The following is a 23,517-nucleotide window of genomic DNA, read 5'->3' on the forward strand; positions in this document are numbered from 1 at the left end:
ATCTTGTACTTGACTTGACTCGACTTGAAGAAAACAATCGCAACTTACACTATTTATACTACGCTAGGTACCTAATCTAATCTTATTTGCCTACTTTATTTACCTATACAGTAAATTACTTTATTGTTTAGGTAGAAACTTGAAGAGCCAAGAGCTGCCATTTCCCTGATCCTTATTCAACAGCGCTGTTTGTACCTGTCGGTGGATTTCCAAACTCTCAGCTACATCGAGTTTCCATGGGGAAGAGACATTTCTTAAGATTTTAATATTTGATGCCGTAATTGGGTGATTTTCCTTATACACATGCTCTGCTACCTTTGATTATGTGTGTACATCTTGAGGTTTTAGTTACGCGTGTAGACTCCAGGGAATTCTTAGATGACATAATGAAGTTGCCATTTTAAGGTGTTTTTATGAGATATTTCAAGAAAAAGATTCGGCTGCCGGTGGGATTTGAACCCATACTATTCCATTAAGTACACGGACGTATTACCAATTTTACAACAGCCGCACTTACGAGAAGTTGTTCCATAACCAGCTCCCATCGTTAAAAGCTTATCGCAATGTCTCGTAAAAAAAAAAACCTTAAAATAGCAAACTTAACTATGTGTATCAAAATTAAGTATCTTTTCCAGATTTTAATACATTTCATTAGGATTGTCATCATAACACACAACGCACATATATTAATTTGGGGAATACTGCGTTTATTTCATTGTAACTATTCTTTCCTCACTCCCATACAGAGAGTGAAGTTTCAATAAGAGTTCTACAAGTAGATAGTGGAAGGTAGCCGTAATTGCTTTACAAATGATATTAACTTCCAGTTCATTTACTCCGTCATTACTGCGCTCGCGCGGCCTATACGATCCAATCAACTTAAATCTACATTAACACATTCATCATCAATTTTCTGTGGCTATTCCACAGCATCCAGAATGCAACCGATCGTCCGTCTGGCGACGTTTACATCAATTAAACTACAATATCTCAGTTTGAAGACGTGGAAGTATTCTGGGTGGTTGGAGGAACAGATCGTCCCGTTCCGATCGTTGCTCAAAATGAGCGGAATAAAAATTAAATTACCATCAATTTAAGCCTCCTGTTATTATATAGCTATTAAGTACTCATTATATACACATTTAATACAGATTTCCTAACGTTCTTTCTCGTTACACTTATTACGCTTAATGCCTGTCTCTCTATCTCTCTCTCGCACGCAAATTGCAACTTCCTGGGAACTGCAAAACTAAGGGTACAATGATAACACAAAATCTCTTATAAGAATTCAAATAGGGCTGAACAAATGCCAACATACAGCTGAGAAAACAATCACTGGTACAAATTGCAGCTCCTGGAATGGTTTTCTCCTTCTCGAACAAAATGCTATTCGTTGCCTGCTGCTTCCAACGCATGAAAGGTCTGAGTGACTGCCTTAATTGGACGATTTAGGATTTGTAACACGGCATACGCGGCATCTACGGTCCATGCACATGGGCACATGCATCTTCATCATCAATCATCGTTCCGCGGAAACGGGTTCAGTTTCCTATCCCAATAGGCAACACAAAGTCGCAGTTCGCCTTCTACGCAGTCGCCATCAGTCGGGAGCGTCATGATGGTTTGGGGAGCTTAGTCTATTTGGCACAGCTTACTACGTTGGACGTCGTCGACGTACTCGGCATAAGAAGGCGGCTTCGGTAGCGGCGTCCTGCTTCTTTTCCTTCATGCATTGTGGTGCATATTTTCCTCATCACTCGGGCACTCGTCCATATCGATGAACTCATCCTCGTCGTCTTCCGGGCAGCTTCCGCCGGACGCCGGACTCGAGGTCGAGCGGTTCTGATCGCTCGATTCGCCCGATTTGCCCTCCTCCTGTTGCATACGTTTGTGCTTGGTGCGCCGGTTCTGGAACCATACTTTGACCTGGGTGAAAAAGGGGGAGAAGAAAACTGTCGTTAGAATGTTGCGTGTATGTATGGGAGGGTATGGGAAACTGCGGGATGGGAGTACAACCCCTCGAGCCAATATTTGTTCAACAAAGTGGTGACAATTTCGTGTAGAACGATTGTAGACATTCGTCCCTTTGTATCCTTCGCCGAGCGTTATGATTTATCGCTCGAAATTGAGCAAGGGGACGAACGTGATGAGATTGGGAAATTGTTCCCTATTGGCGCATAAGTTCAAACTGCCAGTAATAAAATTGAGCGCAGGAAATTACACGCGGTAAAAATCACAATCGGATCCGGCCATCTTGATCGTTTATCAAACGCCATAATTGTTACTGTTGAGTCGTCACCGGCCGTGGTCCTGAGGCTAATACACAAAAGATCGATATTGTGATCATGCTCGGGAACGCTACCGACAGCCGTGGAGTCGTCTCGTTTGATCACTATCATCCCCTTCGATTGCGGGAAGGCGCCACGATGGGAAGAAATCGTGTTCCTAAATGTCGGCGTTTGGTCGATGGTGGGGAAAAAGTGAGGGTCTTCAAAGGCAACCAATAAGCAATTGGTGTGGCGGTGACGGCGGCGGCGACGGCGACGGCAGCAGCGAGCAGCCATTTGTCGTAATCATGTCATATGGGTGTCAGAAAGCTTGTCAACGGCAGTGGCGTCACAGTTGAAAAAGCGTGGAACTTCTAGCGCTAGAAGCCGAAACTAAATTGAGCAAACGTGACGACAAGCATGGCACCAAGGTTGTGGTGTGTCATAATTTGGGGTTTCTTACTTTTCTGTCTACAAGCGCTGGGAGACATTTACAATTAAGATATGTAAGAGCTTGGCACTGCAAAAGAAAGCATAACAATGCATTTGCGTGTATACAAAGCAAGACACACTTTTTATCATTATCACAAAACAGCTTGTTTAAAATCACAATCAAACAGTAGAAAGTGAAAATGGCGAGAGCACATTTTCCTAAATGTTTTCCATAGAGACGTTAACGATTGGTTGTGTTTGTGTGCTGTATCGAGTCGAACGGCTTTCAAATGAATTTCCTCGAGGGGCTGACCGAAAGTTTATCCCAACATTACGTTCTAATTAAACAGATGCGGTAATTACCTGAGTTTCCGAGAGGTTCAGATTCTGCGCCAACTGTTTACGTTCGGCCCCGACCACATAGTGATTGCTTTCGAAGGCGTGTTCCAGTTTGAGCAGCTGTGAGGGCGAAAACGCTGTCCGGACGCGTTTCGATTTGCGGAACGGGATGAGGTAGTCTGTGGAGTGAGAGAAAAAAAAACGTAAGATATAAGAAAATGGAACATTTTCGATATTATTATTTCAGTATGGTGGGAATAATGCTGATCGAGGATGTCAACGGCAGGTGTTTGAAGGGAATGGATACGTACGTATGGCAATCTGTGTGAGAATGGCCAGTACGGTCCGAGGTCGATCCGATTGCAGAGCCTGATAATTAGGATTTTACGCAGAGTGGGCAAAATTTAGAATCGAGCGAACGCCTGAACACTATCAACGTTGTTGGTGAAAACGTTGAAATCGATGGTTAACTGCACCATTTGATGCCGCACCGTTTTCAGGCAAGCGCGAGTAGTTTCCTTCACCACAGTCCAAGCTACTCGTAATTAAATAATTATATATCATTACGGCAAATATATTACCGCTCAACTACAGTGAAGCGATGAAGAACAGCGAGGTGCCGACATCGTGTCGAGCTGCAGTGTTGGATGTTGTTGTTATTCGTACTGCATTGAGTTTTCTACTGGCGAGAATGCGTACATAAGTGGCGTAATCGTATGGGCCGAATAAAATACAGCGCAATTAAAGAAAAAATCAATGGATTAAACAAAATCACACTTGCCTTACACAATACGAGCAAGACTACGGCGAGACTCATGATTCGATATTTCAAGAAATTATAAAAAAATCTTTCAAGTAAAAGGATTCACATTTCAGTAAAAAGGTGCGTCTTTGAAAAAATCAAGGGTGACAGAAAATTGAAATATCATAAAAAACAGTAATTCGAATTAAATAAATAATTTCCTATTTCTCTTGAACCGATTCAGTCTGTGTTTTTATTCGGGTGTTGTTTAAATATGTAGTCAGACAAGTGTTTGAGCCTTAATGGCCATCACTGGGTCGGACTTCGGACTTCTATAAAGAGACAAATGAATGCCAAAGGCAAGAAAAGGCAAAGGCACACTTATCGTGCTAACACTATAGCAATATAAGGCGACGAAAGCGCTTTTTATAAACAGTACACACACGAAGGCGACACACGTCATCAAATATCTTGAAGAACAACCGTTTTTATAATGCATAAATGATTTTTAATGTGAGTTCATTGTCTTGACTTGATAATTTGCAGATTTATGAATTGTTTAATCCATCGTCGTCCCAACGATGTAATAACGGCGACAGAACCCAGTCCCTTCAGAAGTACTGACAGGGATGGAAAAATGGTCGGTGGATGGAAGGACCCAATTAAAAGTCGATCATCACATCCACCGGCTGCCAGGGGTGTTTGCATACTGACCATACCAGGATCAAACTACAAGCTGGCTGCGATCTTTACGCCCCAGTTCCGTTAACCATTTGCAGTGCCGCGCCGCCCCAATCAACCCCCGGACACGATTTACACAAAGAAATTAACACTAATTGCGTTTTAATTAAGTCGACGCGAGTTAACACGTTTGCTCCAAAGTGGCGGCCGCGGCAGCAGCATCGGTCAAGTCAACAATCGCACTTGCATTTTGTTCGAGGGGGTAATCAAGCGGTAAAGTGCATTCGGAAAACAGAAATGCTTACCAAGAACGGAAAGGCAAAAAAAAAACAATACAGACGAATGTCGTTGTTGGTGTGGGGCTGCAGCTTTGCCCGTTGGATCCGTGTGAAAATGGAAAAAAAGGTAATTCAATTAAAATAATCATATCATGATAGTGAGTGTGGCTTTAAGTTTGAGTAAATGATGAATCGCAGTCGTTCCAGCCACAAGATACGGGGCGTCGAGTTCAACACCTTTGCAACAGGTTTGTTTTGATGTTTTCTTAACATTTCTATGAAGTTCAAGTTCAATTTCTTGCTATAATGAAGTCCAGTCCCTCTATTTGATATACATTGACCACGAAAAAGTTGGAAGCCTATCACTGTGGAGATATCTTGGTAGCCAGAGTGCGTCGGACCATGGGACAAAGATCGACTGAGGAGCACTTTATGCAATTCTGGAGATTCAATCATAATTGGAATATTAAAATCTTGCGTGAACTCTGTTTTGTTGTACGTCAGCAAGACGTGGTGTGTATCAGCAGAGATCCCGCAAAAGCTGCAGGTACTCACCAGGGCAGGGTATGCTAGGGTAAGTAATGGAAAACCAAATCGACCACGTTCTAATCGACGGCAAATTCTTCTACGACATCACGAACGTCCGCACTTACCGCAGTGCGAATATTCAATCCGACCACTACCTCGTTGCAGTATGCCTGCGCTCAAAACTCTCGACGGTGTACAACACACGTCGAAGTCGGACGCCGCGGCTTAACATTGGGCGGCTACAAGACGGTAGACTAGCCCAAGAATACGCGCAGCAGCTGGAAGTGGCACTCCCAACGGAAGAGCAGCTAGGCGCAGCGTCTCTTGTATATGGCTGGAGAGATATTCGATCCGCCTTTGGTAGCACCGCAACCACTGCACTTGGCACGGTGCCCCCGGATCAGAGAAACGACTGGTATGACGGCGAATGTGAGCAATGTGAGCTATGAGAAGTTGAACCGTTCACATAAGGGCCACGTGACACTGCTTGATATATGTAAGGACATACCAGAAGAGCTATTTAAACACGGTGGTGAGGCACTGGCTAGAGCGCTGCACTGGGTCATTACCAAGATTTGGGAAGAGGAAATTTTGCCGCAGGAGTGGATGGAAGGTGTCGTGTGTCCCATCTACAAAAAGGGCGAGTTTGTATCGGTGGTGACGAAATCAAGGTGGTAGAAGAATTTGTGTACTTGTGCTCACTGGTGACTGCCGAAAATTATACCAGCAGAGAAATTCGGAGACGCATAGTGGCTGGTAATCGTACATACTTTGGACTCCGCAAGACGCTCCGATCGAATAGAGTTCGCCGCCGTACCAAACTGACAATCTACAAAACGCTCATTAGACCGGTAGTCCTCTACGAACACGAGACCTGGACGATGCTCGTGGAGGACCAACGCGCACTTGGAATTTTCGAAAGGAAAGTGCTGCGTATCATCTATGGTGGGGTGCAGATGGCGGACGGTACGTGCAGGAGGCGAATGAACCATGAGTTGTATGAGCTGTTGGGAGAACCATCCATCGTTCACGCTGCGAAATTCGTCAACGATCCGACGGGCACAAGAAGGCGAGGTGCGCAGCGGGCAAGGTGGGTCGATCAGGTGGATAATGACTTGCGGACCCTCCGTAGACTGCGTGTTTGGCGACGTGTAGCCATGGAGCGAGCCGAATAGCGCCACACTGAAAGCAATGTTAACCGACGGCGACGTGATTCGGCATGGCGATTTTTTTAATGCGTACGTTTGTTAATAATTTTTGTTCTTATTTTTTCGGAATATTTTCAAGTCATCAACGAGAAACTTACGTCAGAAAAATCTATCGAGCTTCCCCAGGAAATTTATCCAAGTTTTCTCACAATATTCAATTGGATTTTTTTTTATTTTCTGCGGGTAGTAGTTGCTCAGGATTTAAAAAAATCCACGCCAAGCTATTTGGAATTCCCGAGGAAAATTATTTGCAATTTCCAAATGAAAACGTTTTCGATGAGTATCTTTCGGAATTTCCACAAAAACGTTTTCATGGGAAGGTCTTCGAAATCTGTAAAAAAAAAATTCTTCGAAACCTTTGCAGGACCAGACAATTGTTACATTTGGAACGGTTGTCTGCAGGAACTTTGTAGAGTTTTCGTAAAGAATGTTTTCCAAATTCTGAAGACCTTCCCGTGAAAAGGCTTTTGTGGAAAAAGAAATTCTGGAATATCATTTAATCAGCTCAAATAACTAATAATTTTGAGATGTTTCCCAAGCTTAACTCACATTATGGTCAGTTAACAGATCGTTTTCCCGAATAGGTCGTTTAGTCGAACATTCTGTTTGGCTCGCCGAACGAGTTATATGGCCGGAAATGCCATTCATGTAATACGGCCAAAAATGTCGACACATTAGGACAAATGGCCTTTCCTGCCAAACGATAATTTCGGCCAAATGACCCAATAGGCCAAACTACTTTTTCGGCCAAAGGACCAGTTTGATCCAGAGGCATTTTCAACCGAATGTTCGTTCCGGCCAAAATACATTTTCAGTCAAATCATCCGTTCCACCAAAGTGACCTTCCGTCAAATGGTTTTCGACCGAATGATTTCGAGCCAAATGACCCTTCCCGTCATTTGGCCGAATAGGTCATTTGATGATGATGATGATGATGATACTACCATCTATTGTAGCAAGGCACCTGCCGATAGCACTGGCCATATCTGACAAACGATTTGATCATGATTATACTACTGTTTGTATTTCATCAAACTCCTGTATGAAGGGCCAAAATGGGTGGGGTGGTTCCATAAGCAAAGACACTTATGCGAATAGGTCATTTGGCCGAAAATTCCGATTGGCCGAGATGGTCGTTTTACAGAAAAGGACATTTGGTCGAAAATGTCATTTTCGGAACGGTTTATATGGCTTGAATGTTTAACCATTGCGCTATTTCGGGTAAACAGCATTTTTGGTCAAATCACCTATTCGGCAAAACGATTTTGCCAGTAAAACAACCAGTTCGGCCTTGCGAGCTTCCATCCGTACGTCCATTCCGACCAAATGACACTCGACCAGATGGATTGTTTGGCCAAACAAGTTTCAGGTTTGTGGCCTTCAGAAAAATGGCTTTCGGCCAAACAGCTCTTCCCCATTTCGGCTAAATAACCTATTTGGCCAAACGACATTTTTGGCCGTTTTTATTGTGATCTATTATTAGTTTTTTGCGCCCTAATTTTGAAAACGAAGAAACGTAACAGTTGCTCGATTTATTGTTGCTGATGCTTGAGTGACAATTTGGAATATTTTCTGATAGGGCATTACTCGTACTCGTAGCTTAGTGTTTAGTTTTACCGCGAGACGTTTCTTAGTTAAGTTACCAATTCACGCGCTCAGTATCATAAAGCCGTAACTGCATTGATCGATTTCGATCCACCATTTAGCATCCCCGTTAAAACAATGTTTAGCTTTGAAGCCGTGCATCTAATTGCTTTACCAATGATCGCCACAAATCGTTTAATCCTACAAATTAAATTGCATAAACCTTATCCCACATTTCCCATTTTTTTCCCCAAATGCAAACGAAACGCAAAAACGCCAAAAACCGCATTCTCGGAAGCGTCGGATTGCTCGTTGAACACGCGGTTCAGGCAGCAGGAACAAAACAGAGGAAGCAGCAAACCATATATAAAACCTTATTAATTTATATCATCGCCACAAGGTGATTTCGAGTTGTTTTAAATATTTTCTCGCTCGTCCCATCATCGGGGGCCGACCAGAGCGGACCGACCAACCACCACCACCACCGCCTGTGTCATCCCGAATTCCGGGCTACACACTACGGCGGGAGCCCCGGCGGACAAGTCCGGTCAGTCCAGGACGGGGCGGCGGCGCAGGCGAACACATTTGTTTGCAGCGTTGTCCTCCGAGGGCCCTTTTCATCGGCTCGTTCGCCCCCTTGTTAGGGCTCGTCGTTTCGCGTAAAATCTCCTAAATTAAAATACTAAATCATATAATTTATGCCGCAGTCAAATATGTTATGAATTGTTAAATCTGCTGAGCCCTGCAGTGCGCTGTGCGTCTTCTGTTTCGCATAAGGAAAAGGCCAAAAGAACGAAGGTAGAATGCGAAGCGAAGAATGTGAGAAAAGTCCGATTTGGAGGTAATAACTACCGAGTGGCAGTTTTCGGGTCCGGTCAGAGGGGCTGGGGAGGGCCGTTGAGATAGGGTAATTTGCACACCCTTCGGCTACGAGTTTGAATGTTCGCTGGCATTCTTTCGCGTGCAGACCCCTTCCCCGTAGTCCTCGATCCGAGAAACAACGACGGATGCTGGACACAGCGCAAGAGTGAAAGATACGGAGAGAACGAAAACAAAACCGGAGGTACCAAGGTATAATCACATCTTCACGATTTTCTACGCTTGCCTCCATTATGTCCTAATGTTTATGAGTTTACTTTTTGCGCGATGTGATAATTTACTAACAAGCTTATGATGGACGGTTAGCTTGTCGGATGGGCAGGAAGATACTTGGCGTTGGTTGCGAAAGTACTGCCCATCACGCGATCATAACTCGGGGTCTCGGCCGTAGCAGCTGACTGTGGGGATGCGATCCGAAGGATTGGTTTTCCTGTGCCGTGGTTCATCGACTCTTGAATTTGGTTGCGTCGTCGCCGTCGTCGACGAAGTGCTGAAGCAATTACGCCGTTTCAAACGTAATTACGTACTTAAAATTTTTGCGCATTAGCGACTCCTTCGAACTTCGTAAAGGTGTTTGATCGGAGGATACGACGCTGGGAAGGTCCTTGGCGGAAGCGGAAGTGGCACCCCGTACTGCGTGACCCGCGCGCATCTAGGATACGACACTAACAATTCCAATCACGTGGTCGCCAGCAGAAGCGAACGAGACGGCCAGGTGCATAAATTATCGTTTGGTTAGGTCGTTAAAAACGCGTATAAATTCGTTCTTGTCCTGCCTTGCTGTTGAAGGCTTGGGCGCTTCTCTGCGGCCAAGGCAGGGGTGTTAATCATCTGTGGAGAGCGAGTGCGAGCGAGCGATCGAAAGAAAGCAACCGATCGATCGCTCGATCACGCAACGGCCGGTGTGAATGTGTGCGTGTGTGAGCACACAGGTGATAAATTAGCGATAAATGGGCTTTTATTACACACCAGCAGCCAGCAGAGCGGTAGCAGAGACCAACACACTATACGGACACTCTTTTAATTAACTTTCCGAGGCGATGATCGCGCGATCGGCTTGACAGGCAAAGGAAACCATGACTGTTGGGTTACCAAAGCGACAGAAATTAGCGTTCCTGTGGATGAAGGGAATGCGACATCGATGGAAGGTGCTGAAATAGCTGACAGCGCTAGTTTTGACCGCGAGGAAAGTGTTGCTACATCAAAAATTCGTTTTTCTAGGAATTTAATTGAGATATGTAATAAAACAAGATTTCTTCATGGATAAACCACGTCACATTGCACGTTCTAGCTCATTTAGCAGATTTCACTTAACTTGTATGTGTTAATCAATTAAACTTGTGATAAACCGAGAAATCCTTGGATTTGATTTGCCGACAACAAGCTCCGTCTGATTTCCAACTCGATCAGCTAATTAGTTGATTTTGAGTGTTTCCTCGACGCCACAACGCATTAATCATCGCCAAATCCTCACACCCATCTGATTCTTTGACGTTGATTAGCTATCGGTACCTCTTGCTCCGTATAAATAGTTATGCAAGAAGTAGCCGATTGCGGTTGTTTGCACGCTTGCTAACACAACCGAACCGAAAGGCTCTCCATTACCATATTGACTGAAACCGATTGGTGTGGCAGTGGGTAGTCGGCTCATTTTATGCGTTTTTAATTGTATCTAATGTCGGCTCCATCGCCCGAATCCGAAACTACGCTGCGCTGCTGCTGGTCGCAAACAGACCATAGCGAAATCAATCATTTCAACTGCGCCCCTGCACAAGCCCTGCCTCGACGGTTCGCACCGACCAAGTTCTGTTTGCCAGTGCGTGGCTCGTTCGGTTCGTAATTAACCTGACATGTTTTGTATTCACAATAGCACAACAAACATGCGATCGTCAGGCTCTGGGCCCCACTCCCGGGAAGGACGGGTGGAAGTACGTATGTCTGGGGGTAGGAATTGCGCGTGGCCAATGTAAGTTCTTTTTGCACGCATATCCTTCTGAGTGGTAGCGAAGACACAAGTTTCTAATGATTGGTGGCGTGCACAATGAGCAAGCAGACACAGACAATGCCATTTATGAATTTGTTGATACAGATTTGTGTTTGTGATCATAGAAAGATGGACATTCAAAATTCAAAATTTTATTATTTGAAACGGGCTCCTCGAAATATTCCAAAATTCAAGAAATAAACCTAATTCACATGATAAGTGTTGGAAAAATCTCTCAAATGGTTTGAAGAAAGTAGATTAAGATTTTTTTTCCGGCAAAATGAATAATTGAATGATCTGTGTGTAATTGCGTTGAACAAGTAGCGAGCAGCTGATTAGTAAACCTTCTGAAATATATTTCTTTGTGATGTCTTGGTTCAAGAAAAGTGGAATCACAATCAGGTGGCTTAATCAGGATTTTCAATTATTTTTGTCTTCGATTATCTTCGATGCTGCGACTCTGTGGGCGGATAGTACCCGCACCGATCCGAGGGTGTCGGTTTGGTTGGTATTTATTCCATTTTCCAACCAACCAGCCGCCCACTCGTCTACGGCGGCGGTCGGCGTGACAGCGCGATCGCGTTGGAACCGCGACGGTTGACAGTGCACGTAATTAGAGCCAAACAACGACGATCCATGGCACACAATCCGAAAGCGGGCTCACACGCATCACCCGGGATCGAAATCAACCAGCCAGAGCGAGCGGTAGCGAGCGGCAGCAATAGTAATTGCAGAAGCGAGAATCCATTTTATGGCCAACCAATTTCACACGCCTCGAAAGCCGCCGCCGGAATTTTAATGACCTCCGCACTTGCGGGACCCGCTGCTCAGCTCCGGTATCTAGTCAGGTTTTGCCACACTGACTGTATAGCAACCTGATGTGTGTCTGCCATGACTTCACTTCGGCCAATCAGTCAGTCTCAGCAGTGCTGGCTGTTGTCGGCGTCAGTAAACTACTTTATTCAATAATTTAAAGTTTAAACAAACCGAAGCACACACCGCGCATTTATAGAGTGGCGAAACATAATTGAATTGAATTATCTAAATGAGGCAAACTGTTTTCGCGTTTTCTTTCCGTCTCTCTTTTGCTTCTGCTGGATTTATGGCGGGGACCAACTCGCGACGATTCGAAGTAATGGCGCTGCAAGAACGACATCAAGTTTGTTGGTATTTCCTCTTGAGGACATGGGCGTGTTCATTGAGCAATTAAGGTGAATACGGATGAAAAGGAGCACACAGCATCTGGTGACTGTTCTTAATGTCATATCCATCTGATACCATTATTGAAGCCGGATGTGAATAACATTTTGCTAATTTGCCTTTTTTATAACTTTATCGTATACTAAATGTACGTGAAAGTCATATTTTCGTGACATAACCAATTTTTATAGGAGGGCCTAAAACCCATAGTGTTATGAATCGATTTTCTCGCAACAAATTACATTTGACGGTGGATCATACTTTGGGTGGAGCTTATTATGATAAAAGGCAAGGGGGAGCCGCTTGGAACGCCTTCTGCCTTCGATGGTTCACCACATGTGACTAAACCAATAATTGCCCGATTACTGTGATTGCTTCTAATGTGACTATCTCTGTTGTCGTTCGTATTAGGCCTACTTCGATGGATTCGAACCTATTAAATATTTCTCGCGCTTAGTTTCATAGGGACGTAACTGTTTTTATCGATTTCTCTTAATCGATTTTATATTTTGTAAATAACTCAATTGTTTCAAAAGCTACAACCGTGATTATCGATTCTGGTGCAAGATACATTCATCTTTTATCGCACCAAACCATTAAATCAATGACAAACGAGCGCAATTAGCTACAATAATAAAAAGAAAACATCGACGAAAAGAAATCGATCAATACTGTTACGCCCCTATGAAACTAAGCGCGAGATTTGCATTATAAAGTGAACGGCAAGTGCAATTTTGCTGCAACACATTTCTCCTTTGAAATTGGCCGGATTGGATGTGATGAGTGATGTCCAAAATACGTTATCACGCATAAACCGCATAGAAGAGTGACGCCATTTTTAGGCACTTATCTTTAATTGATTTGCTCACAAAAAGTCGCGTTCATCGATGAATCTTCTTCTTTTTCTTATTGGCATTACATCTCCACACTGGGACAGAACAGAGCCGCCTCGCAGCTTAGTGTTCATTAAGCACTTGCACAGTTATTAACTGCGAGGTTTCTAAGCCAGGTTACCATTTTTGCATTCGTACATCATGAGGCTAGCACGATGATACTTTCATGCCCAGGGAAGTCGAGACAATTTCCAATCCGAAAATTGCCTAGACCGGCACCGGGAATCGAACTCAGCCACCCTCAGCATGGTCTTGCTTTGTAGCCGCGCTTCTTATTGCACGGCTAAGGAGGGCCCATCTATGAATCTTATTTCAGTGTTTTCTATTGAAAATTGGTCGAATCGGTCAATTTGTTAAAAAATTACAAACAAAATACGTTAATTTACGCAAAAAATAGAATAAAAGTCTCAATAACTTTGTAAACTCACACTTAACTTTAAACGATTTGTTTCCAACAAGTTACATTCTGAAACGTTGCATCTAATGAAGAATCCTGTCTTTCTGTCTCACATTGAAGATTGGCAAGATTGCGAAATGGAAAAGTAAGACTGTATGACAGTAGTGTGATGTTTTGATTACCCCTTCCAAACTCAATTTAATTTAACCGACCCCAGTAATTTGAGTTAAATGTGTAAGGCAGATATTTTCCAGATATGAAATTGATTTCTGATTTTTTGATGTGAAATTGAAATTAAAAGACATATGACAGTTTTGCTTTTATAAAAAGTTGGTGGCAATGCGTATTAACTTATGCAAAAACATGCAAAATGATAGGAAATATGCGATCTATTCCCATAAAGTGCTTTTTGACCTTTCTAATGCTTTTTTTCAATACATTTTATGATGCGCGAAAAAGGCATCATCGCCGCTAGGCGGATTAATATCAAAAAAGGGCGAATGTCGCAAGACAGAATTACCAATACATTCATTAAATCGGCCTTCTCTTGAAAACTGATGTACTAAGGCTTGAGCCCCAATAGCAATTCAGCGGAACGGCGACGGAAACGGAAAATTTGACAAAATATATGACCCGTTCCGTTGTATTGCGTTAGGGCTTTATTCACATTCGCACAACTTCCAATCGCCAAAAAGCGATTAAGTTTCAATCATTTTAAAAACCTTAAAACAAAGATTTCACTGCAGGACCATTCTACGGCCGGGAGTACTAACACTTCCAGAATATCACTCAAGGTTCCGATATTCAAACCCACGTCAAAGGCAAGATTGGCAGGTGCATGTCAGTGCAATTACGGTATACTATTGGAGGCCAAATAGTAGCAAACGGTCGCGTTTTGCGGGCAAGTAATCTACAATACGAAATTGTTAATTGTGGTTCATAGATTATGGAAAATTAGGAGGCAAAAAATTGTGAAACAAACAAGAAATGTGTTGATCCTAAGCCATAGGCGTTGTCACAAACAGTGAAAGATTCAACCGAAATTCTATTCAGAAGTTCCGGCTTTAGGAATCGAAGTTAAAGATGATTTTCTTTCCTTCCGTCAGCTTCCGATAACGTACGATTAGCTGAAACAAATTTATTTAAGTTAAAAGGATAAGCAAATTTACCATTTTTCATGAACACCCACGAACTATTCAGGAAAATATTAAATAAACAGCAAGATAAACAGCGAGGATGATAACCATGGCAACTATGAAAAATTAGAACAATCCAAATTTATGTTGAAGCGTTGCTTTGTTTTACTGGGTACCGATGTCTTATACAGTGGAACCATAAAATGAGTACTAATTTGTTCTGACCCCAACATCTTGATAATTATATCTATGGAATAACCTTCGTCGACTCCCCCTCTTTTGAATAAAAATGACAAGCATGGGATTTATTTGCAGTTTATCAACCCAGATTGCATGTTCGCATTATTTTCTATCGTTTTAAGGTTATAAACCACAAAGAAATCGGCTGCTTGTCACTTGAATAAACGCAAGGATCAGAACAAAATAAAAAACCCAGATTAATCCACCTGGCGGTGATGGTGCCTTTCTCGTTTATTTCGAGTTAGTAATTTCTACGCACTTTTGGTATGAAAAAAAGTATTTTGTCCATAACTTTTGGACCCATAGTCCGATACGGCAAATTTTCAATAGGAAACAATGGGACAGGATTCTTCGTCGAACGCAACTTGTTGTGAGTAAATGGGTTAAGGATAAGTGCTCAAAAAATGAGCTATACTTTTTAATGTACTTTTATATGAAAAAAAAAAGTATTTTGGCCATAACTTCTAAGCCCATAGTCCGATCGGGTCAATTTTCAATAGGAAACAATGGGACAGGATTATGCGTCGAATGCAACTTGTTGCAAGCAAATCCGTTAAGGGTAAGTGCCTGAAAAGTGGGCTAGACTTTTGGCAAACTTTTGCGCACATACACACACACACACACACACACACACACACACACACACACACACACACACACACACACACACACACACACACACACACACACACACACACACACACACACACACACACACACACACACACACACACACACACACACACACACACACACACACACACACACACACACACACACAGACATCACCTCGATTCGTCGAGCTGAGTCGATCGGTATATAACACTATGGGTCTCCGAGCCTCCTATAAAAAGTTTGTTTTTGGAGCGAACATATAGCCGAGACGAGAAAGGCAAAAAAATGCAAATCGACCTAATTAGTTTGTGAGATCAAGCTATATTTGGAATAAGGATGAATGTCGCAGGAGAAGATTCCCTTCGTCGACTTCCCCTCTTTTGAATAAAGTGACAAGCAGCGAATTTCTTTGTGGTTTATCACCTCAAAACGATAGAAAACAATGCGAACTTGTATTCTGAGATGAAAAACTGCAAAGAAATCCCCTGTTCGTCACTTATATTCAAAAGAGGGGAAGTCGACGAAGAGAATTCTCTCTTGCGACATTCGCTCTTTTACCAGATAGAGCTTGAGATATGATCTATCATGCGAAATCGATTAGTTAGTAACGTTTCAGCATGTGGGAAAAAAAATGATGAAATACTGACTGTAGACTAAGGTTGTAATGATTGAAGCCTAAACACAAAGTGAACGACAAACCGGCAGAACGGAACTGTGGAAGAGTGGAAATACAAAAAAGTTAATTTTTTGATTATTTTCACTCATATCAACGTAATTCTCGCTTAACAATTGATAAGGGCCTACAATAAAAAACAAACAAATTTAATTGTAATACCCTTCGATAGCATCCTCTAAATGCTACTAATTGTATAAGAATGTTGTACATCTTCAATAAATTACTTAGAAAAAAATTATTTTTGATTGGACCTACAACAGGTCCACCTTAAAAAATGGCCAAGTCACTCGTTTTGTCAGGAATAAGCCTTCTCTCTGAGCCGAAGACGGAATTTTTTTCCGAACCGTCATCGGCTCGAGCTTGGAGAGGAAAAATTTCTCTCCTAAAAAGCCTTATTTCATGTTTACATTTAAAAAATGCCATAAACAAAGGGTCTATGACCTCTATGACTGACAAGCAAACACAGAATGACTTATCAAGAAGGCCTATTCCGCAGAAAAAAATGAAAATAGATTTAAAATGTTCTTTTATACATTTTTTGGTTATTTTCGATGCATAACCTTATGGATGAATAAACAGTGTTGATTATCATAAACCTGCGAAATGGGAATTGAAATTGTGATGCAGTTTTTTCGAACGACCTTTTCTTAATGTTTACGTTATGGATGTAAGACCTCTTCACATGTTACTGTTTTGTCAAAAATATCAACATGCCTGAGCTGAATTACATTTTAATCATCAAAAATACCTCAGGAGTTCTTATTTGTAGATTTTAATTGAGACGTTTGACGTTTACCGCTTCGTTGTTCCGCAAATTTCCAATTTTTTAGTTTTAGTTTTTTTTTAGTTTTAGGTTGGGCTTTAACAACAAATATATGTTTTTAAACGTGATTCTTTTGTTATTGTTTAGTTTGTCAGTCCTATTGCAGAATGTCCTCATGAACAGCCAAATCGGGGTCTGAGCTGAAGATGACATCCAAGTGAAGGCAGATGCGTTAAAAAATTATGTGCGTTGTCGTGGAAAGTCCGATCACAGATGTGGATTGCAAAAAAACAACAACTGAGAACTCATCATTCGACGATGTCCCAGATGGTGATGTCATTCCAGGACCCAATAAAGGCTAAGAAGGTGCTCAAAATGTTAAAACTTCTGCCAAATCTTTCAACTAGCGATGTGGCGAAGAAAGCGGAAGTTTCTATCTGGGTTGTGAAGTAGTGAACAAAGCCGGCTCTAAGAATGACTGATGAAAACGAGGTCAACGAGGTGGACACGGCCAACGTTGCCAGATCTCGATTAGTCTAATAAGTCTCGGTTAGTAAAATAAGTGTATCAACCGATTGTTACAAAAAACAATTGCACTCGAAAAAAGAGTAACACTTTTCTTTGTTTTTTACGTTTTTCGTTGCATTGGTAAATTTGATGAGATCTTGAGTAAAACTAGTTTAGAGTGTAATGTTTACTTGCGCAAAACTTCGCCACAATCTGTCAAACGGATATTGAAATAGCTTTCAAGCAAGAAGTGCTTCGACAAAAAAATATGGGCGTGGTCGTGGAGAATTCATGTCACTCCCACAGGTGGTGGATAGCGTAACAGATGTGTGACCATGTGTCTGGTGGTAAACTCGTTCAAGGAGACCCAGGCGACGAGCTGAAGGAAAGCTGAAGGGAAGAAGGTGATGAATTTCTTCAAGCGCAATCTGAACAACTTGATTAGGGACGTGGCCAAAAGATCAATTATTCCGGCTGGTTCGTCCAGCAGATAACGAAGCGGGTCGGACTTCATGTCTTCAAGGTAAGGAAGGCGCCTAACCGAACCGATAAACAAAATGTTGTGGAGAAATCCCGCGCTAGGAAGCTGTACCGCGAGTGATTGTGGTAGCCGAAATGCATCGTAATGGACAACGAGACGTAACTACATTAAAGCGGACGCCAAGCAGATCCATGGACTGGAGTTTTTTCTCGACAAGTCCCGTCTGGATGTTCCGGAAAAAGAAGGTCGACAGATTTTGCCATTTTAGATGATCTGTGGGTGCAGCAAATTTGGCAAGCCGTACATAACGTCCGGCGTCATAAACTGCCAAATATGTGAACAAGAATGCCTCTAGAAGCAGCAGCTGCCCTTCCTCCAGTACCACAAAGGTGACACTCTGTTTTGGCCGGTGTTGTTTTTGTGCCGGATAAGGCAAATCTGCCAAACACGCCAGAACTTCTTCCAATAAAAAAAATCTAAGCGATTTTTAAGAGCAAGCTCAGAAGAACAGGAAAGGTTTTTCTACATCGATAAGGATTTGAAGATAGAATTTATAAAAGTTTGTTAGCAAGCTGACCCAACTGTTGCACAGGATTTGACGGATATCGTTCAGTTCAAGATGTGGTTATTTGGCGTAGGGGAGGAGGCTCATTGAACCAACTTTGAGAAAACATAGCTCACATATGTTTATTTGTTTCCTGAGAGTTTTAAAAATACTCTTAAACGAACTAATGAGATATTGTACAAAGCCAAAACCAATATTTTTCGGGTTTCATTCTTTTCCAAAAATAAAAATAAATTTCCAAAAGCACCTTTATTTTTTGAAGCCTCTAGCTTAAACAAAAAATCAAACCATTTGAAGTTATGTCCATTTAGGATGTTTATCTCATGAGATTTGAGAACATTTTCGCTTACTTCATCATATAGAGTACTGTTGGGTATCGAAATCCGTACACTTCAGCCCTTCATCATATGTAAAAGTCTCAGAAAAAGTAAGAATCGAATACTAATAAAACGAAGTGTGTGAAGTCTTCAACTTTTAAGCATCGAAAACTATGGAAAACACCTCCTAAATTAAAATCCGTCCCCATGGGCGGATTTCAAATCAAAGTATCAAAATCCGTTCAGCTTATCCGTCTTTAATCATTGCGATTTGAAATTTAAGCACAGTTACTTTTGGTACCAAACACGAACAAATTAATGACACCTGAAACAAAGTCTTTGCCTAAAACTTCGCGTTTGCTGTGTGGCGATTTGTGTTTACTTTGAGTTGTTGCAACTTCAAAGCCTACTTTCCATTTCATCGGCCAAAAAGCTGACTGTCAAATAAATGAAAAGGATCAATTAGCGTAATGTTGTGACAATTAAACCGATAATTTGGCACTGATTTAAAAACATATGCAAACATATGCAAAATGGATTATTGTACATAGATCTACTTGATCAGAAAAATAGATTATCGCATCTTGAAAAAAAAAAAAAAATATGAATTTGCATAACAACAAGTCGCAACTTTCAGTAGTATTTTCCATCTTTATCTGCCACAGCCTTACTGTTACTATCACCATAATGTTCCAATCACAAACAAATCTCTTGATCAAATTCTTAGATGTTCGTCGATCCAGTTTTGCACAAACGTTTGAATCTTTCGAATTCTAATCTGCACCATTAGCACCATTATTATGCTAGCGCCCCCGAAACGCGCATAACTGTCATTCCAAGACGATCCTAAACCTACAAAACAACAACCTTGGTACGAATATGAACACTTAACGATCGCTCGCGCGCAACTATAAAAAAAACCTCTCTCCCTCTGAGGAACCCGTCTCTGAAATCGAGCGATAGAAAACCCATAAAAACAAACCATTCTTTCCCAGAAATCGACAACAATCAAGCTGTTTTATGACAGTTCTCCGTGTCGTTCTTCAGCCGGTAAAGAAATGCAGCGCGCCCCGGAATGATCGGTTCCCAATTAAGCAACGGAGCAGAGGGAGAGAGAGCGAAAGATCTCGCTCTAAAGAATCACCCCGCGGGAATCATCTTCCGTGCGTGCCTTCCTCTACCCCGCTGAATATGTTCATCAAATTCGGTTGCTGAAGTAGGTGCAACACTGGACTCGATAAAAGCCAATTCAAACAAGACGCAGAATGGGATCTTAAAAATAAGCTTCACGGTGTTCAAAAGAATCCCTGGCACAATAGGCCACTTAAACAGTCCGTTTGTCAGAAATTTTGTGTAGGCAGCAGCAGCCCGCCGCCGCCGCTGCCGCTTTGGGATATTGAGATCCGAGATGCTAACACCCGATCGAACAAACGGGCTCACAGCATGTGTGCGGCAAGCGAATAGCAACACTCTCCGGGCGGAGAATCATGTCTTAGAAATATTTACGAGTCGAAGAAGTTGAACAAGAAGACAAGCATGAGAACTTTTGCGTGCAAAGGCAACAACGGGAAACGGAATCGTTTTCCCAAAAATTAGCGTGAAATATGTTCCAAATCAACAACGGACGGGACCAGTGAAGAGTCGTTGGAAATTAAGCAATTAATCTAACCGCAGTTCACGAACAAGAACCGAACTTTTCAAAACAAGAAGAAAACGATCACTGGACTATGGAGACCAAAGCGAAGGCGATTAATTTGTTAAATAGGCTATTAAAGTTGAAGAAGTCAAGACCGACGGCGGAACGAAATTAGTGGGGATTAATGGGTCGTCAATCCCACGGACGTGGCCGCAATGTGAGATGGAGATTCACGACGAGGTATGCCGACCGACGGTGGACGGATGGTCGAGACAGCCTGCCGAGAGCAGATCAATATTTGTGTTTGATAAATGATACTTACTGCCAGGGAATCCAATGGGGAAGACGCCACGGCCGTGCCGGCTAAGTAACCACGGGTACAGAGGGTAGCTATCCCGCGGTGGCAGGTTTGGGTTGTGTAGGTGAGCGGCGGCCGGGTGTGGTGGGAATGGTTGTCCCGCTTGAGCATGTGCAAGGGCGGCTGCTTGAAACTGGGCCGCAAGGAAGTGCTGATTGTGGGCGGCTTGTACCATCTCCGGTGTGTGCATAAACGGTGGTAGGGTTTTAATATCAGGATTCTGAGGCGGTTGCTGCTGAGGTGGGCTCACGGGGAAGGGTCGTATCAGTCCAGCCGGTAGTCCAGGTACAACGATGGGTCCAGGAGCTCCTACTGGAGGCATAGGGCCGCACGGGGAAGACGGCGGTGAAGGGCTTCGTGGCCGCTTGGCGGAGTGGTGATCATCAGGAGTCAAACGAGCCTGCAGAGCTGGACTGGTAGTAGGATGAGGCTCCAAGCGAGTTTGTGTCTCTGGTATGCTTTGCGGAGATTCAGGCAACCGAGTAATGCTGTAGTTATGCGGCGGCGATAAGCTCTGCAATCGATTCAACCGGACCGAATAAGACTGTGGTGGACTCGGTGATCGCTGCACGTTGTTCACCTTTGTTATTGCATGAGGTGGCGACTTGGGCGTACTATTCCCCACTATAGAGTCGATACTAAATCCTATCCGCGGTTGAAGCGTCGGCATTTTGTAGGTCGAAATTTTGTAACTTTTGTTCGCACCGAAAATCACATAAAATTCTCTTCTTGCGTTTTCAGCGCTGAGTACCTTGTTGAGCCTAAGACTTTTCCAACACTTCACAATCTGATTAACTCGTTTCAAATTTCTTCACTTGAGTTAGTCGAAAACGCACTGAAATATCAACTCACTTCAACTATATATCTTCACTAAATATCACGGTTGCGTGGTTATCAATCACTCGAGTCACACCAATTAGCGTGTACGCTATTTTGCCGTTAATATTGCTGTTCGCCAACACGATTTCTTCAATGGCAGCGTTGTGTATCCGACGACGGCGCAGAACAACACGACATGGAAGCGACGGCGAAGGTGGCGCGAGAAACAACGGTGAAGGGACTTGAAGTCAAGATAAAGCAACGAACAACGCACACGGGAACTTTGCTCAACGAACGCTGAACACGGAATGAAAACTGGTAGGGTGGCTTTCCACAACCTATCCGTACACTCCGCTGTGAATGAACTGATGTGAGTGGTAGCACCAATACACTCGCCGCATTGTGAGCTTTGCGTTTGGTTGCATGTGTTCCATCCCCATTCAATGAATGCGCAATGAGGCATTGGCATTGTAGTGGTGACCGCAAGCAGTATGCTTTACAGAAAAGCAGTGGGCGTGGCTTACATTCTATAGAAAGCTTTTTCATGGTCTCCATGCCGTCTCATATCATTTGTGTTTCCTTTCAGTGTGAGTTCAGCAAGTTAACACCCTATCTATTTACACACTTTGCTACCATTGAAGTGTGGAAGGCCACGGATGGGGGAAAAGCAAATTAAATATTTATGATCTTTATGCTGTCACTGTTCCTCTTCCTCCAGGCAGTTGAACCTGCTCTCTCCTTCTCTTTCGATATCAATTTAAAAACAACATTACCGTGAATGAACACACCACCGTTCACTGCTGTTGCTGATGCTTCTCTTGCGTTCGTTTAGCACTCTTTGTTTGCGTAAATGTACTTTCCATTTGCTATACAGCTTCTTATTTTTCTCTTCCCCATCTGCATCTGCAGAGCCGAGCGCTGAGGTGAGAGATTTAACTTTTTTTTGTTTCATTTTTTCAAGTCCAACCCGTTTCGGTAGTGGTGGATGTTTACTTTATTTATTATATATTATTAGGAGCTTGTTATAAGTCCATTCGATAATTGGTGTACCCTATTTGTGTTTATTTTCATTATTATTATCTGTGTCTTTATGCCCCCTTGTCCTCGGTCCGTGTCGTTCGCTGGTTTCGATTCACATCCTCTTGCGTCGTTGCGCTACTCATGGAATCGAATCAAAATCTCACGCGAATCAAGATCGCCCCGCATGTTTGCGTGATGATGGAATTTTTTATTCTTTCTTTTTACTCTATCGCTGGCTTCTTGGTTTGATTTTTTCCGTCCTGCTTTTTATTGCAAGTTCAAGTGAATTATGAATTTTTGTAATAGGATTGTAATAAGAGCAACTTGAGTATTTTCCAACCAGATTTGATTAATTGTTTGCTGTTATGGTAGTTAAGTGGCATATACAAGGGTTTTCTTCGGTCGGTTTCGAACACAGAACGATTATCACTGATTTGACCACAGGCTATTTGATTGTGTGAAATATTTCGTTTTTTTCTGGAATCAGGACGATGTTTTGTTACTGTAATTGTCCATAAAAGCTAGCAGAAATGTTGATCTCATGTTCTCACGTATCTTGAATTGATATTTTTTTTACAGAAGAATTAACGGAGTCTTGACCTATCTTGGTTCACTGTGAGATAAACTTGTGTTGATACAGAAGAAAGAATAAATATAGATATTATCAGCGTGAATAGAGAGCGAACAGTTTGTTGTATTTGCGTTAAAAACTACTACTTTTACTCGTTTATTGAAAAAATCGATGTAACCACATACTACTCCGTAATAAAGAATGCTTTAATTTCCTTAAATAAGTTTAGGTTTTGGGTGATATATTTTTACCTACAGAAAATACTGGCTAAAATATTTAACGAAATCAAGATTTCTTCCATGCTCAGAGTCCCCAATAGATTTTTTTTTCAATTTTTTTCAAAAACATTCTGTTCAGAATCCTAACTAGACTCTGTTCAGATTCTAAACGAATTCCGAAAG

The 23,517-nt window shown here is 42.4% G+C and overlaps 1 protein-coding gene across 1 annotated transcript; it reads right to left on the reverse strand.

The window, feature by feature from the left end:
- Positions 1 to 686: 686 nt before the first annotated feature.
- LOC134227598 (homeotic protein empty spiracles-like) lies at positions 687 to 21,841 on the reverse strand. Its single transcript, XM_062709192.1, has 3 exons — positions 20,671 to 21,841; positions 3,063 to 3,217; positions 687 to 1,926 (listed from the first exon to the last, which is right to left on the reverse strand). Exons 1-3 carry the CDS (start codon positions 21,374 to 21,376, stop codon positions 1,726 to 1,728), a joined length of 1,062 nt encoding a protein of 353 aa, XP_062565176.1. The 5' UTR covers positions 21,377 to 21,841; the 3' UTR covers positions 687 to 1,725.
- Positions 21,842 to 23,517: the final 1,676 nt, after the last annotated feature.

The sequence above is a fragment of the Armigeres subalbatus genome, chromosome 1, assembly GCF_024139115.2.
Source record: "Armigeres subalbatus isolate Guangzhou_Male chromosome 1, GZ_Asu_2, whole genome shotgun sequence".
Classification (NCBI taxonomy): domain Eukaryota; kingdom Metazoa; phylum Arthropoda; class Insecta; order Diptera; family Culicidae; genus Armigeres; species Armigeres subalbatus.

Coding starts and splice junctions, on each gene's coding strand:
- LOC134227598 (XM_062709192.1), bottom strand. CDS start 21,376: ATGCCGACGCTTCAACCGCGGATAGGATTTAGTATCGACTCTATAGTG. Junction 3,218..20,670: donor CCCCATTGGATTCCCTGGCA/GTAAGTATCATT, acceptor CTCACTCCACAG/ACTACCTCATCCCGTTCCGC. Junction 1,927..3,062: donor TGAACCTCTCGGAAACTCAG/GTAATTACCGCA, acceptor TTTTTCACCCAG/GTCAAAGTATGGTTCCAGAA.